This window comes from Sciurus carolinensis, chromosome 4 (genome assembly GCF_902686445.1).
Source record: "Sciurus carolinensis chromosome 4, mSciCar1.2, whole genome shotgun sequence".
NCBI classification, from domain to species: domain Eukaryota; kingdom Metazoa; phylum Chordata; class Mammalia; order Rodentia; family Sciuridae; genus Sciurus; species Sciurus carolinensis.
The window spans coordinates 172,892,881-172,909,273 of NC_062216.1; the positions used below are offsets into that span (position 1 = coordinate 172,892,881).

Genomic DNA, 16,393 nt, shown 5'->3' on the forward strand with positions numbered 1-16,393 from the left:
TGTCTCTATCTTGTCTTAGGTGATTAGAACCTGTCTCTATCCTGACATAGTTATGACTTTTATATACCTTATCACAGGGAGATAAGAACTGGACTCCATTTTGCCATAAGAAGTTAAGACCTGTCTCCATCTTGTCATAGTAAGTTAGGAACATTCCCCATCTTGTCATAGGAAGTTAGAACCTGTCTGTATTCTCAGACAGGAATTTAAGATCTATTTCCATCATGTCACAGAAATTAGGATTTGTCTCCATCCAGCCACAGGAAGTCAGGTCCTCTTTTCCCAGCAAGCAAGGGCCTATCACCAGTGTGTCATAGGAAGTTAGGATGTGTCTCTATACAATCACAGGAAGTCAGAACCTCTCTCCATCATGCCATAGGAAGTTAAGATCTGTCTCCATCTTCTTGGAGGAAATTAAGACCAGTATCCATCTTGCTACAGGAAGTTAGGATCTGCCTACATTCTTCCATAGGAAGTTAAGACCTTTCTCAATCTTGTCAAAGGAATTTGCCACCTGTCTCCATCTTGTCACAGGAAGTTAGGATCTGTCTCCATCATGTCATAGGAAGTTAAGACCTGTCTCCATGTTATCACAGGAAATTAAGACCTGTCTCTATCCTGTCAGAGAAAGTTGAGCTCTATCTCCTTCCTGCCACAGGGAGTTAGGACCTGCCCCATCCTGCCATAAGAAATTAAAACCTTTCTCCATCTTGTTGAGGGAAGTTAGGACCTGTCTGCTTCCTGTCTCAGGAAGTTGGGTCCTCTCTCCATCCTGCTACAGGAAATTAGTACCTGTCTCCATCTTGTCACAGCAAGTTAAGACCTATGTTTATCTGGCCACAGGAAATTAAGATCTGTCTCATTTCAATTCAAGAAGTCAGCACCTATCTTCATCATGCCATAGTAAGTTAAGATTTGTCTCCATTTTGCCACAGGCAGTTAGGACCCTAATCCATCTTGTCATAGGATGTTAAGACCTATCTTCATTCTATTACAGGAAGTCAGAACTATTTTTATGTGCCATAGGAAGTTAAGATATGTTTCCATCTTGCCACAGAAAGTTAAGACCTGTTTCCATCTTGTCAAATGAAGATAGGACCTGTCTCCATTCTGTCACAGGAAATTAGGACCTGTCTCCATCCTGTCACAGGAAGCTCACACCTTCTTCTCCATCTTGTCACAGGAAGTTAAGACCTATCTCCATTCTGCCACAGGAAGTTAAGACATGTTTCCATCTTGACACAGGAATTTAGGACCTTTCCCCATCTTATAACAGGAAGTTAGGGCCTACGTCCATCCTGCCATAGGAAGTTATGACCTGTCTCCATCTCCACCATAGGAATTGAGATCCTGTTCCATCTTGCCACAAGAAGTTAGGGTATGTCTCTAGCTTGTCACAGGAAGTTAGGTCCTGTATCCATTCTGCTACAGGAAGTAGGAATCTGTCTCCCATCTGCCGTAGGAAGTTAGGATCTGTCTCCATCCTGTCATAGGAAGTTAGGTCCTTGTCTCCCTCCTTTCCTAGGAAGTTAGGACCTGTTTCAGTCTTGTTATAGGAAATTAGGACCTTTCTCTGTCTTGTCACAGGAAGTTAGGACCTATCTTCATCCTGTCATGTTGAGGCCTTCACATCTCTTTCTGAGACGTGGCTATTAATTCAAGAAAAGTACCAGAAGAGGGGTGATGGGGATTAAAAAAAAAAAAAACAAAAAAAAAAACCTGGGGCCATGTGAGTAGTAAAACCCTAATGGAGTTTGATCCAGAGCTAGCTCAGCACATTTGTTATATAGATTTCATCAAAAGGTTATCTGTGGGAAAGTTTCAGTAAAGCAGGCAATCTGAAGGATGCAGGACTGCTAAGACATTAGGGTCATCTTATTTTGCTCAGAATTCTCTATCCCTGGGAGCTAGGGCCTGAGCTCAAGGTCCCGACTGATAACTCTGAACCTTTGCACAATTTCCTTGGGCCAGCATCACTATAGCAAGTGGGCCATCTTGACCTGCATCTTCACGCAGGAAGTTCCTAGCACAATGCAGCCACGAGAGTCAGAAAGACCATGATCCACACTATCATCGGAAGTTAAGAGCTGTCTCCTTCTTGCCACAGGAAGTCAGGACCTGTCTCCATCCTGCTACAGGAAATTAGGACCTGTCTCCATTCTGTCATAGGAAATTAAGACCTGTTTCCATCTTGTCCTAGGAAGTTAAGATCTGTCTCCATCTTGTCATAGGAAGTTAAGATCTGTCTCCATCTTGTCATAGGAAGTTAATACCTCCCTTCATCTTGTCACAGGAAGTTATGACCTATCTCCATCTTGTTACAGGAAGTTAGAACCTGTCTTCATCCTACTGCAGGAACTTAGTATCTGTCTCCATCCTGACATAGGAAGTTAGAACCTTTCTCCACCTTTCCATGGGAAGTTAGAACCTGTCTCCCTCCTGTCACAAAGTTAGGACCTGTCCCCATCAAGTCACAGTCAGTTAGTGCTGTCTCCATCCTTTCATAGGAAATTAGAACCTGTCATTATCTCCATTCTGATCCCTGAGCTGGCTGTGTGAATCAGGAACTGGACCTGGAGCCCAAAGCTTAGTGACAAGGGACAGAGAGCTGACCTTGCTGCCCGCACACAGACATGACTCCTTTCCTCACTCTGTGACCTCGGGAAGGCACTTTCTCTCTGGAGCTGTTTCTGCATCTGAAAAGTGACACTCAAGTCACCCTCATGAGCACTTAGAGCTGCCAAACTAGACGGCCCATGAAGAATAGGCCAGAACCTGATAGATGGCAGCAACCCTTCCTGCTTGTGGTGGAAACTGTCCTCTGGGGACATCTCAGACCCACCCAAGAGCACTTGGTAGCCTTGGCCACTATCTGGGCGAGAGGCCAGGAGCCCGGAAGACACTCAGGTCAGGCTGTGCCTGCTGAGTACTCCCAGACTGGGGTTCTGCTGTGAGATGGGGACACACTTCAGCCTGGGCACAGCCCTTGACCCCAGCCACCAGCGCCCCCTGAGGGTGGTGGAAGAGGCTGGTGCCTGAGTCAGCAGCCCAGAGGTCCCCGGAGTCTCCCCCAGGTGAGTGAAGGTGCTCTTGGCCTTGGCCGCAGGGGCCGGGGGCGGCGGGAGGCCCCGCCCAGCAGCCCCCTGCCCGCCCTCTGTGTTTCCCTGCTCGCCGGTCGGCCCTAACGCTCTTGTCTCTCTGCCCACTTGTCTTGCAGCCGCTGCGAGCGCTTGCCTTGCCATGAGAACCAGGAGTGCCCCAAGCTGCCTCTGAGAATAACCTACTACCACCTCTCTTTCCCCACCAACATCCAAGTGCCCGCGGTGGTCTTCCGCATGGGCCCCTCCAGTGCCGTCCCTGGGGACAGCATGCAGCTGGCCATTACCAGCGGCAATGAGGAGGGCTTTTTCACCACCCAGAAGGTGAACCACCACAGCGGGGTGGTGGCACTCACCAAGCCTGTCCCTGAGCCCAGGGACTTGCTGCTGACCGTCAAGATGGACCTCCATCGCCACGGCACCGTCAGCTCCTTTGTGGCCAAGCTTTTCATCTTTGTGTCTGCAGAGCTCTGAGCACTTGCTTCGGCCGCGGGGCCTCCCTCTTGTCGCTTTCCTCGCCCCGCCCTCGGGATTCTAATAAAGTCTCAGCACCTGTCCTGCACAGCATGCCTGGCGTGCCTTGGTTTTATTTGGTGTTGGGGTTCTCTGTGCTTTTTACCACCCAGGGGTGAGCCAAGCCCTTACCAGTGCTGGTGTCCCCACGGGCTGAGGGCGCTTCCCGTAGGGGACCCGTGCCCGAGCGTCCTGTCCTTAGAGCTCTCCGTGTCTCCTACTCGGGAGCCCGTGAGGGGAGGAGTCCCGGGTGGGTGGCTTCAAACGAGCTTGCTCTTCATCTTGCCTTGAAGGTGACGGTGACGGAGAAGGTCCTCAGAGATTAGCAAGCGCAGTTCCCAAGAAGGGGAAGGGCTTGACCAGGGCAGCATGGCCTTTGAGGCCAAGCCCTGCCGAGGAACCGGGGCTTGGCCCCTGCCTGGTTCCTTGCTGTATCACCCAGTGCTGAGCATTTAACATTCAACAGAGAAAAAGCTCTAGTCTGAAACCTCCTGTTCTGAACACAGGCACATCTTGGACAAAGCTCTTGCCTAAATGGGCTCAGTGGCCTCCCTCCTCTGAGGACCCCAGGGCTATGCCAGGAGGAGGCAAAGACCAGCACAGTAAGTGCCGTGCTCATGGGGCCACAGTGTGCATTGCTTCCGGACCTACCAGGCAGGTGCATCACCTCTGGACCCTCAGAGAGGGCATGCAATTTGCCCAAGATCACACAGCTGGTATCCAGATCCCAGTCACTGACTCCATAGCTCTGCTATTCCAGTCTGTCTGAGTACCTCCACTATGGGCCGTGGTTACAGCCAAGCCACCTCTGCTGGGCACCCAGCATCCACTCAAGTCTCTCTATGGCTCATTCTGTGCTCAGCAACTAGAACGATCTTTTAAGCTTCTTCCCAAAACCCTTCATGGCTCCCTTCCTGCCTTCCAAGCCCGTGCATAATTCAGACCTTGCATGCTGACTCCAGTCTGACCCCAGCGTGTTCTCTGCTTGCTTGTTTCCTTCAGTCTATACTGCAATCTCTTTGCTGCCTTGGGCCCATTGCATTTTAAACCCATGTCCCCAAAGTTGTTTAAACCTCAGCTTACATGTGTCTTCCTCTGAGAGTCCGTAGTAGTCTGTTTTTTCTTACGATAACAAAATACATGAGACTGGGTAACTTTATAAAGAAAAGAGGTTCTGGAGGTGCAAGGTCAATGGGCCACACCTCGTGATGGCCTTCTTGCTGGCAGTCTGAATGCAGCACAGAGCATCATATGGCAAGAGTCAGGGAGCATGCGGTGCGTCTGTCTCTCTTCTGGTGTCTCTCCTCTTATAAAGCCTCCAGGATTCCATCATAGGCTTCACCCTCATGAGCTTATCTACTCCTGATCACTTCCCAGAGGCACACCTCTGAACCGTAGTTGAAATCAATTTCCACCTTCTTAATTTTCAGTGAGGGTTGAATTCCAGCCCATGGAGCCTGGGAGACACCTGAGCAGCCCCAGACCAGAGCAGCGGCCTCCCAGAGCCCAGGGTGTGTTCTGTCGGGCTTCCTCACGATGCTTCCTCACGATGCTGCTCACAGACTTCAATTCTTCTGTACCCATGTTTTTCAAATCTGCCTTCCCCGCTATCTGGGAGGCTCCATGAAGACAGTAACCAGGTCCCTCTCATTCAGCAACTTTCCCAGCTCCTGGCAAGCGCCCCAGCACACAGTCTGTGCTCTGTCCGTGTCCACTGCTATGTCCATGGGGGGACAGTGTCTCTCCACTGACACTGCTAACCCCTCCAGGGTGTCTGTGGCTTTGACTACCAACACTGTTTCCAAGCAGAAACCCAAAGGGGGCCAGCAGGACAGCTCGGTGGAATTGAGAGGACGCTGCAGGGTCCTGGGGTCCTTCCTTTGATGGCTGTGAAGGGGGGTGGCTTGGCTGGCAGCCGAGCGGGGAGGACAGCGGGCATCAAGTCCTTGCCTGCACAGAAGCGGAGCTCACTTCCCGAGGGAGCACAAGCCCCTCCTCCGGCCCTGTGTCTCCAGCCTCCCGTTCAGTGTCCCAGACCCCTCTGATGGTGTCAGCTGGGTTGGCTACAGTCTCCAAGCTGCAGCAGGGGACCCCTGGAGGACAGTCTGGTCATGACGGGGCCGGTCCTCTTTGGAACCTTCCTTGGTGTTCTTCCCTCGTGCATGAAGTCTAACTCCTTTGGAATAGGCTGCCGCTCCCTGCCTGCCCGGTCTCTGCCCCTTCCAGCCCAGCTTGCCCGAGGCTGCTCTGGCCCCGCAGGGCTCCTTGCCCTTCCCATGGCTTTAGCCATGGTCCACAGCAGATGCCACTCTTCTCGAGACTCAGCTCGAAGGCCACCCTCTCAGGAAGCCTCCTTGCTCTGTGCTCTGCCCCAGCGTCCCATCAGAGCGCTAGCCCTTTGCCTTGTCGTTGACCTTTGTGGGCCTCACTGGACGGTGAGCTTTTTGAACGTAGCGATTGTATCTGGTTAACTTCTTTATTCTCAGCACCTTTGGAATATTTACTAAAGAAGGAGCTTAGTCACTATCTGAATGAACATACAAAGAGGCAGATGGACGGATGGATGGGTGGGTGAACGGATGGTTATGGGGAGAGTTTGGAGGGAGGGGGACGGATTACCTTTCCAAGGCGTAGTTCCAGTGTATTCTTTGTTGAAGCCAGCAGGGCACGAGAGGGATTTGGTTGTTTTATCCAATCAGTCATCATCATGGTCCAGATTATTCAGGCCGAAAGGAGCACTTTGCCTTCATGTTCACGGAATTGTGCAGATGGGCACCCCCGGGGGCTTCAGAGGCCGTCCCGTGACATTATGTGGCTTGCCGGAATCCTCTCCACCGTCTTCCCACCAAGCAGCTCTTCAGCTCAGCTTCACTTGCCTTTGTTTGTGGAACTGCCGACCTTTTAGGGTGGCCTGGTCTGTTCCGGGCCCTGAGTGCACATGGTGGGAAGGTGGTATCTGAGTGCCGGATGCTGACCTCTGCCCTGCGGTTCCCAGGGCTGTAGAGTGACGTTCCTAGCTCATGCTGCTGAGAGGCCAGATGTACGGAAAACGCAGGAGCAGCAGTCTGATCCTCCTCCATGCCACTGACCAGGCCGGGCTGTTGAATAGCCATCCGCCTTCCGGAGCCTCCAGGCCCACCTCTTGGGTGATCTTGATGATTCCATGAACTAACGCACGAGGCACAGGCTGGTTCTTGCAGGAGGCTGGCGAGTGCAGGTGGTGGTTTCTGTGTGTATTGGAAGGTAACCAAATATTCCTGTGCTTCTTGGTTTGAGGGCCCTGGGGCTCGGGGGTGTCCAAGGTCACTGATACGCGGAGCCACCATACTTCTGGCTCCGAGACCTGGCTTTTCTGACTGTGTCACTGTTGTCAGTCAAACTCCCAAGACCAGATAAGGACAGTGCTTGTCATCCTGGCAACAATGGTGATGGTGACAGTTAACCCCGAGCAGGGCACTGTCCCCAGCACCTGACTCATTTCGTCCTCATAGCAGCCTTGGGAAGCAAGTAGTACCTGCCCAAGTCACATCGGGACCTGGAGGTGCAGAGAGGTTAAGGAAGTGCCCCAACCCCAGTGCTGGCATCTGGTGGCTTTCCAGTGCCCGCAGCCTGTCTAGGGCCTGTGCTCTGGGCCCTGCCCTGCGCTGCCTCGCCAGCCGGGACGACAGCCACACAGTTGGGAGCCGCGTGTTGCTGGGCCTCATCTGGAGCTCTGGGTGTCAGCCCCGTTCTGTGAGCCCCAGTTCCAGAGCAGGACACTTTACTAGTGACAGGAGGAGGCAGTCTGGCGTGGCGCAGAGCGCCGAGAGATGAAATAGCGAACGCAACACGTGGCACGGAGACTCTGGGAAGATGCAGTGGCCGGAAGTGATGGCGGCGCTAGGCACAGCTGCTGAAGTGGAACGGGAGGTTGGGCAGGACAGTGACAGCAGACACTCTGGAGAGGAAAGTCGCAGAGACAGGGAGCTGCCCAGAGCAGCACACTAGCGAGCTCTGCGAGGTCAGAAAAATGCCTGAGAACTGAACCGTTTTTAAAATCCCAGGAAAACTAATTTCCAATAAAGACAGCCAACCAAAGCCATCAAGGCCAAATCCTGCTCACAGTTTCTGTGCCACCAACCGGTGATTTAGAATCACGGAAACGTATTGCCTCATGATTCCGCAGGCCTGAAGTTCAGGATCCTGTAGGGGATCTAAAACCTGTAGGGGCTCTCCTGCCCTGGAGGGGAGGACTCCTTTCTAGCTACTGTGGCCCAGCAGTGACCTTGGGCATTCCTGGGCTCATCTCTGCCACCGCGGTTGCATGGCCTTGTCAGTACCTATGCATCTGCGTGGCCCTCTTCTCCTGGACATCAGTTACACTGCATTCCAGGATGACTTCATCTTAACTAATCAAATCTGCACTCACTCTACTTCCAAATAAGGCCACATTCTGGGGCATTCGGGGCTCGAACTTCGGTATTTCTCTTTTGGAGGAGCACAGTTCAGCACATGACACTTCATACAAATGTTATGGGTTGAACTGTGTCACCCTCAAAATTCATACATTGAAGTCCTAACCTCCAGTATCTCTTAATGTGACTTCACTTAGAGATAGGGTCAAAAGAGGGAGTCCTTATGTGGAGAGGACTCTGGGAAAGCCACGCAAAGACACAGCAAGAAAGCAGATTTCTACAAGCCAAGAAAGGCCCCAAAGAAACCAACCCTGCCAACACTATGACTTCAGAACTGTGAGAATGAATTTCTGTTGTTTAAACCCAGTCTGCAATATTCTGTTATGATAATTCTAGCAAACTAATATATAAAATTGTTATAAGAAAAGCAAATAATCAGGACCAGAATGATATCCCTCTGGATCATGAAAGCACATTCAAAAAACATTCACACAGCATATCAAAAGTCTAATATTCTATCTTTTAAACAAACCAAAAGTGTTAAAGTGATCAAAATGTGGAAGAAGTAGTGAATTAGAATTAGGATGAACTGAGAAATGAAGTAATAGACTCAGGACATAATTTTAAATATTTTTAAATAACTGCAGGAAGACTAAACTAGAAGAAATACAAAAGTTAATAAACACTTAGGAAAAACAGAAATTGAACCAAAAATTTTAAAAATCAAAAGACAAATAAATAACAAGATGATGCTTCAAGAAGGCTTGGAGAAAAAGTGACAGATATTCAAGATATGCAGAGCAAACTGAACATATGGATAATAGGAGTCTCTGAAAAAGAAACCCAAAACAAGGAGGAGGAACACTACAAGTGATAAATCAAGAAAACTTTCCATAAATTAAAAAAATAGATTTGAAATTCTATACTGAGAGAATTCACCACAGACTTGAGAATATCTGTCAACCTAGAACAACCAATGCCAAGACATATTCTCATAAAATTAGTGTACTTTAAATAAAAGGGAGAAAAACATGAACATCTGGACAAAGCAAGTGACTTCTAAGGGAAAAGATTTATCATCATCAAAGAAAATTAAATAGCATACTTAGGATACTCAAGAACATGTCAGCCAAGGATTTTATACCCAGCAAAACTGACTTTTATATACAAAGACCACAAGCTATTATGAACACGCAAGCAATGAACATGTAATTATTTGTAAAATTCTAACTAAATTACTATTACATGGGAAAGAGTATGGAATAAATTGTTACATAGCTCAGACAATCCAGAAGTAGTGCATCTATTTAAAAACCAAGCAGAAGAGGGAAAATATATAAAGAAATTATTTTCAGTAATTATGTTAGTGATGGTAATTTCAGTATTTTTTTTTTCTGAGACTACTGTGTGAAATGTCAGGTAAATGAAATGAGTAACTATGGGATAGTTACTTGTGTCCCAAGGGTCTATGGGATAGACCCTTGTGTCCTTGGGAACTGGGATTCTGATGTAAAACAAAGAAGATTCTTTTGACATGGGGAAAGGCTTAAACTAAAAACCATGTGACCTTATTTTAAATTGGAAATTTAAATTGATGTATTTTATTTATGAAAATATCCACTGATAAGGTCTAGGAACAATGACCAACTCAGTGGCACTGGGCATCAGTAGTATCCCAGTTGTGGCCTTGAAATATCATTTTCTGCAAAACACAAAAAATGAATCCAAGACTTCTTGGAGCAATGACTGAGTCCAGTTCTTGAACAGTAAAAGTCCAAGATGAGGCTGGACACCTTGTCCTCTCAGCCAGAAGGCTTTAAGGACCCCTAGAACCAGGCCCAAAGGACCCAGGAGCCATTTTCCCTTCGGTCAAAGATGGAAAATTTTGAGTTTTAACAAAGGATAATAATGACAATGCATCAAGTCTCATCAAATTGGTTCAAATCATGAGTTTATACTGGTCTGTGTGTCTATATGTGTTTGGAGAATGATGAAAGTTAGTTCATGATCCTGAAAACTGGTAAACACAAGGAAAGAATCAAATTGGTCTTGCTTTTCCTCTGCGAATTATACCTCCTGGTAACCAAGCAGCAGGGAAGCATGTGGGGAAAGCCAACTCTTTACAAGAGTATACCAACCAGTAAATAAGAATGAAGCGATACACCAACAATAATCCTCAATCCCCCATGAATGAGTGGTCTTGGCCCTGAGCATCAATAACTGGGCATCACAGGGTGCCAGGTACCAGATCCCGTGCGCCTCAAGGGAAGACGCACCACCCTCGAACCTTTTAAAGAAACCAGGTGAATGGCCAGTGTGCAGGCAATCCAGAGGACAGGGAACACCCTGGACCGTACTCTGAGGAAGCAAGCGGCAAGGTCCAGGCTGCAGAGGACTCTGCAGCTCAGATGCATTGCATACTTTAAAAAAAATTTTTTTTTAGTTGTTGATGGACCTTTATATCTATTTGTATGCAGGGCCAAGAATTGAACCCAGTGCCTTACACCTGCAAGGCAAGTGCTTTACCACTGAGCCACAACACCCCCCTGCACTGCATACTTTAACAGATAAATTGTGTGGAAAATAAGGGCTAGAAAGGAAACCTATAGGTGAGAAAGAACTTAAAAGACAGCAAGCCCTTGTTCATGAACAGGCCTAGATGGCTGGTCTGGAGATGCACACTGCTACCATAAAACTGTGAGGAAACCCACAGCTGGGGCTCAACTGGGGGCTGCTTGTGGGACAGAAGGGTTCACACTGGTCTGGTGCACACAAGGCAGCCACAGACACCTGGCCAAGTCCTCTTTCTTGACATGGGTGAGGATATTTGCCTCATCATAATTGACTGAGCTAGACCTTCCTTTGGGGTAGCTTTTGTATCTGCCTATTTTATGATAAAGAGGTGTTAGGAGCATGTCTAGAGCAGTCCTGGAGTGTAGGCCTGTGACTCAGCCTCTCTACCACATGATGCTATGGGTTCAACTCCTTTGTTCTGGGCACTGAGTTCTGCACTTTGTGCAGGCTTGTGACCCACTCTCACCCAGCCACGGCTCCCAGGGGTGGGGAGGCTGTGTCCCTTGCTCGCTTGGTGCCAGAGCACCTGGTACCCTGCAGGCACTCAGAACACATCTGTTGAGCCAGCAGTGAGTGAGCGCACTGGGCAGCATGGAGACCGAGGCTCGGTGGTGCTGTCGGCAGGCCTCAAAGCTGTGCCCATGGCAGCCGGGCAGATGGGACCGGAGGGGCCTCCAGTGCTCAGGCCCAGGTACCATCTGCAGGAAGGACCACAGAGCAACCAGGCTGCGGGGCCAACACGGTTCTCCACTGCAGCCTCCTCGGGCCAGCTGCACCCTGGCCTGGCCACCTGCTGCTGCTCCTGGGTCTTGGTCCCCGTGGGAGCTGAGGTCCTGACTTCGCATCAGCTTCATGTGCTGTGGTTCCCCTCAGGCTGCGCCAAGAGAAGACAGACACCGTCCGCTGCATCAAGTCCTGCCGCCCCACCCACGTGGCCTGCATGCGGGACCCCGTGCACACCATCTCCCACACTGTCGTCTCACTGCCCACCTTCCGTGAGTTCACCCGTCCTGAAGGTGAGTGGCGTTGGTCTGGGGCTCCAGGGTCCCCTTCAGGGCCTCCCTCTGCTTGGATGGAGAGCTGGGCCCCAGAAAGTGCGGTTGGGGCTGAACGCAGACCCTTCCCGACTGCTGCCCCTCCCCATCTACCCGCCATTCCAGCCAGTGCCTGGACCTCAGTCCAGGGTCCTTGTGCACATAGCTTCAGTGTGGCTTCTGTGCCGAGCTCTGGGGAGTCAGGAGGGCTTCTGGGAGGAAGTGACCTTGTGCTGGGGCCCAAGTGGTGGCTCAGAGGTGATTTGGTAAAAAGCAGAGAAGGAGAAAGGAGGCCACCAAGCATAGCAGGTCACAACTGAGAGGTCTGGAGTTGAGTGGGACAGTGTGGGCATTCCAGGATGAAGCCACATTGTTTGGCTGGAGTGGCAGCCACCTGGCAAGACAAGGGCTGAAGGATCCGCACGGATCAGCCTGAACTTGGAGCTGGGGCTTCACCCTAAGGCCTTGGGGGCCTTGAAAGGTTGATCAGATCTGCACGTGGAGACATGGTCCTGGAGACGGGGACAGTGGGCGGAGGAGCTAGACCAGAAGCGTTCCACGCCGAGCCCCCACGCTCCAGGGAGCTCCTGGCGTGCTGCACACCTGCCTTCCCGGCTCGCTGCTCTGGGCAGGGCTGGGCCCGTGCTCCCGGAGCCCGGCGAAGGCTGGAGCGCTGCTCTGCAGACCTCACTCCTGGGCGTGCAGCCCTGTGCCTGCGCTGGTGGGGTCCCCGGCCACCCTCTGCCACTGTGGAGTCTCTAGCCCTGGCCTTCAGGGCACTCACCGTCACTAGACCCTTCTGCAGACGCTCACTGAGCCCATGTGTGAGGCTCTGGGGACAGGACACCATGATAAGAAAGACCCTTCCTCTCACGGAAGGCGTCCATGGAGCCGGTCAGCGCAACCCCTGGTGCTGACACTGGGAGAGCCGTGCCGGGCTCTGGGAGGACAGGAGATACCCCCAGGGCCCAGCTGCCTCTAGCTGTAGTCCCTGCCCAGACCCTCCCCATGGCTCATCCCTCCAGAGAAGGAAGGAGCAGTATTTCACAGGGGCCCAGATTCAGGTTGGAGGCCCCTGACTGGCATGTGCCTTGGGCAAAACGATGGCGGGTCACCAGACACACGCCAACGCTTCCCACGCCCTCACGGCCGGTTTCGTGGCCCTTCCACCCAGGGCTGCCATGGGGGCTAGTGACCTGCAGGGTGTTGGTTGTGGCTAGGGACATCTATTAGCATCTTGGGCCAGAAATCTAGGCCCTGAGCGTGAGTGCTGAAAGAACCTTGGTGGTCACCCAACAGCCTCCTTTACATATGGGGAAACTGAGGCCCGGGGAGGACTCCCCCAAGACCACCAGGAGCCACGGTGGACTCTGGGCCCAGCAGCTCCCAGGCCGGGGTGTCTTGGTCTCTTCGCGGGGTCTAGACACGGACCAGCCCCGACAGCCCAGCCTGCCGGAGTGGTCTGTCTCACCCGAGTGGCTGTGCGCAGGAGGAGCCAGCCGCCGGGCCTTTGGTGTCCTCATCTACCTCCTGACCCCTCTCCTGCTTCACGAGAATCTGTAACTACTCACTAGCTACTGCTCGGTGCGGGCACCACTGTGATTGGCTGCCCGGTCTCAGGGGCCATCCAGACCCTCTCCAGACCTCGGGTTCCCCACTGATCAGGATGTGAGGCCCAGGACCCTCCGCCTCCCCACACAGGGCGCCTGCCGCTTCAGTGACGTCGCCTTGTGAACAGGCCCTTGTGCTAGGTCCTCGCTGCTGGGGGAGTGTCTGGGGTGGGCCCAGCCTCACGCCCTTCCCCACGAGACGCCTCTCTGCAGAGATCATCTTCCTGCGGGCCGTCACGCCGCTGTATCCCGCCAACCAGGCTGACATCATCTTCGACATAACTGAAGGGAACCTGCGGGACTCCTTCGACATCGTCAAACGCTACATGGACGGCATGACCGTGGGTGAGTGGCCCCTCTTCGGCACGCTGACGATGAGCCAGCCACGGCCCCTCCTTGTGCCATTGGGCAGGAAAACCTCTCTGGACCCGCCAGCCCGCCTCCGAGTGTCCTTCCCACCCAGTGCTCCCCGTCCTGCAGGGCCAGCCTGCAGCTCCCATCTGTCTCAGCCTGAGACGCAGCCCAGCATGGCCGAACCTGCCCTGGCTGTGCCCCAGCCTCCTGGCCTCCATCTCCCCACCTGTAAAACAGGGGGCTGTCACGTGAATGGCGCTCTTGCTCTGGGTCAGCACAGTCCCTGGGTCGGTAGAGCTGATGGGGTTTTTCTTCTTGGGGTCTAGTGGGAGGAACAGTGAAGGAAGAATCGGAGGGCCTGGGCTCGCTCTTGGCCACAGGCACTCTGGGACTTGAGCCTAGTCTGTCTGCTCCCCCAGGGCCCATTGGTCAGAGCCCCTCTGCGTGTGCAGCTCTGCTCCTCCTCCCTGGAGATTGGGGGTCTAGGGAGCACAAAGGAGACCAGGGCAAGGACAGTTGAAGGACGCCTCTGTGGAGGAGGGACCTGGGCAGAGGACTTGGTAAAAGGGGAAGGGTGAGCTGGGCACAGGAAATGGCAAAGCAGACACCCAGAGGGAAAGTGCGTGGACTTGGGAGATTGCGTGAAGCTCCCTCCGGCTGGATGGGAAGGCCGTGCAAGGCCAGCTGCTCTCTCGGGGGCCGGGGCAGAACCCTCCCTGGGTCAACCACCTCTGAAAAGGCAGTCGGACCACAGCACTTGGCCAACATGCCTCCTGCCATCCACGAACCCCTCCTGAAGGTCCCAGCCTAAGGGATGTCTGTTCATAGGGAAGGGAACAGTCTCACATGCCGGTTTGGACTTGGATTTGAACTATGAACATTTTCTAAGCAGCTGAGGATACTCCCCGCCCTCACCTGGGCCTCAGTTTCCCCTTTGGGAATCGGATGTGAGTTTAGGGTTTCTGAGGTCCTGACTGGATCAGGACACTTTGGAATGTGGGCTCCAGGTGGCGCTGTTGGACCTTAGAACCTCACCCCCACCACCCCCAAACCTGACGGTTGTTAAACTGGCCACGGCAGAAAGGAGTCGTTAATCCCCTGTTGCCAAAGAGCCATTTATAGCGACTTTACGAGCTCTTAAATGGGTCTGCGTGTTGTAAACATGACTGAGTCCTCTGGGGCTCCCACCCCCAGCCTCCTCCTCCGCTAGTTGGCAGCAGCAATAATTAGTTAATTACAATTAATGGCGCATTAGCCCTCACCGGGACCCCAGCGGGGTGCAGTTTGCTTGTCAGCAGTCATAAAACTGGCTGCTCGAACTGGAGGCGCTGCCCGCTCTGGACCTCAGTTTCCCCATGGTAAAATGAGGGTTTAGACGAAGAGAACTTTTGGCTAGGGATGTGGGCAGATGGGGAGAGGGAGGGTGGAGGCCTCGTCCTGCCTCACTGGGGAGAGTTGGTCACCCCGACACTGGCCCACAGCCCACCACGTGCCTGCCCTGTGCTTGACCTGCAGGTGTGGCTGTGGCGAGACCCCAGCCCCAGGGCTGCTCCTGGTGCTGGGGACCCTAGCGTTTGCCGGCACAGACCTTCCTAGTCCACCCGCTCATTCCTTCCATGTCGGCACCCTTCCCAAGCCCCACCTGGGCTGACCTACCCTGGCCCTGCACACGCAGAGGTGCATAAAAGCCCCGGCGCCTGCCTCCTGGCAGGACCGCCTCATAAACACTCAGAATACCTGGCGGAAGCAGGTCTGCCCCAGGGGCCCAGAGCCGGGGGCTGGTGGTGAGGGCTCTCCCCGGCGGGTCCCTGGACATTTCTGCCTCTTCCACTCCCAGCTAAATCCTTCCTGGGGTGACGGAGCCAGGAGGTCAGGCAGCAGGCCCGGAATGGCACCCAGCGCCCGTCTCTGGTCACATCCGCATCGGAGACAGAACCTCCCTGGGAGTTGCCGATTCTGGGCTTCTCGTCCACTGGGGCAGAACATCCCAGCCCGTTAGAGCTGCGAGGCTCCTGGAGACCCTCCCCTAAGCCCATCCATAGAAGGGAAACCGAGGCCCAGAGGGATGGGGATTTGCTAGTCTTCTCCCAGTGACTCGGGGCAGGCAGGCTGTGAGTGGCCCCCAGGGTGGGTGAGGTGACCACACAGGTCCCCAGCAGTGGGCTTCCTGGGAATGGAATGTGGAACAGCCACAGAGCGGCCGTTCCCCTCACCGCGCCTGGTCACGGGTGCCCTGGTCTTTGGAATTCTGGGCTGGGCCATGGGGGAGGCCCCAGCCCAGCCCCTGGGAACCGCTCCTCCTGAAGCCGGCCTGCCAGTGGGCCCTGGCCGCTCCCGCCTGCACTGTTTGCAGGAGGTCCCACCCGGTGGTGTCTCCTGAGCGTTTCTGGCTGCCTCTGTCCCTGTGCTTCCGGGTTCCGACTTCCCTGCTGGGGCTGTCTTCCCTGGGACCTTCATCTTCCGCCTCCGTCCTCTCTTCTGCCCAGAACCACCTCTGTGCACTCTGGGAGCTTCCTAGGCCCTGGGGGAGCCCCGGCACACAGCTCAGGGACCGTCCACCGGGCGACTGTTCTCTGCTGGACGGGAGCCGGGCACAAGCAGCCTGGGAACAGGTCCATTCCTCCATCGAGCGCTCTCACCCCACATTCTCGTGCCCACTCACAACACCGCCAGGACCGGGGCATCAGCCCTTCCCTTGGGCCAAGGAGGGAAGGGATCTAACTGACCGCGTGAGCCTGCAACTGAAAACCACAGGCCAGGACGTCTCCAGACTCGCTCTGAGCGCAGCAGTTCTCTCAGGCACCATCTTAGAATGG

General features: G+C 53.2%; 1 protein-coding gene across 2 annotated transcripts in view; it reads left to right on the plus strand.

The window, feature by feature from the left end:
* Positions 1-16,393, plus strand: part of Fbln1 (fibulin 1) — a 74,915-nt gene that overhangs the window by 44,557 nt on the left and 13,965 nt on the right. Inside the window, exons 15-16 of one of the 2 annotated variants that reach the window (XM_047550729.1) lie at positions 11,453-11,595; positions 13,437-13,568. In XM_047550729.1, coding sequence (XP_047406685.1) covers positions 11,453-11,595; positions 13,437-13,568 — 275 coding nt within the window. Of the gene's footprint in view, positions 1-3,217; positions 3,666-11,452; positions 11,596-13,436; positions 13,569-16,393 lie in introns of those variants that run through there. The other variant, XM_047550730.1, reaches the window with a different exon arrangement.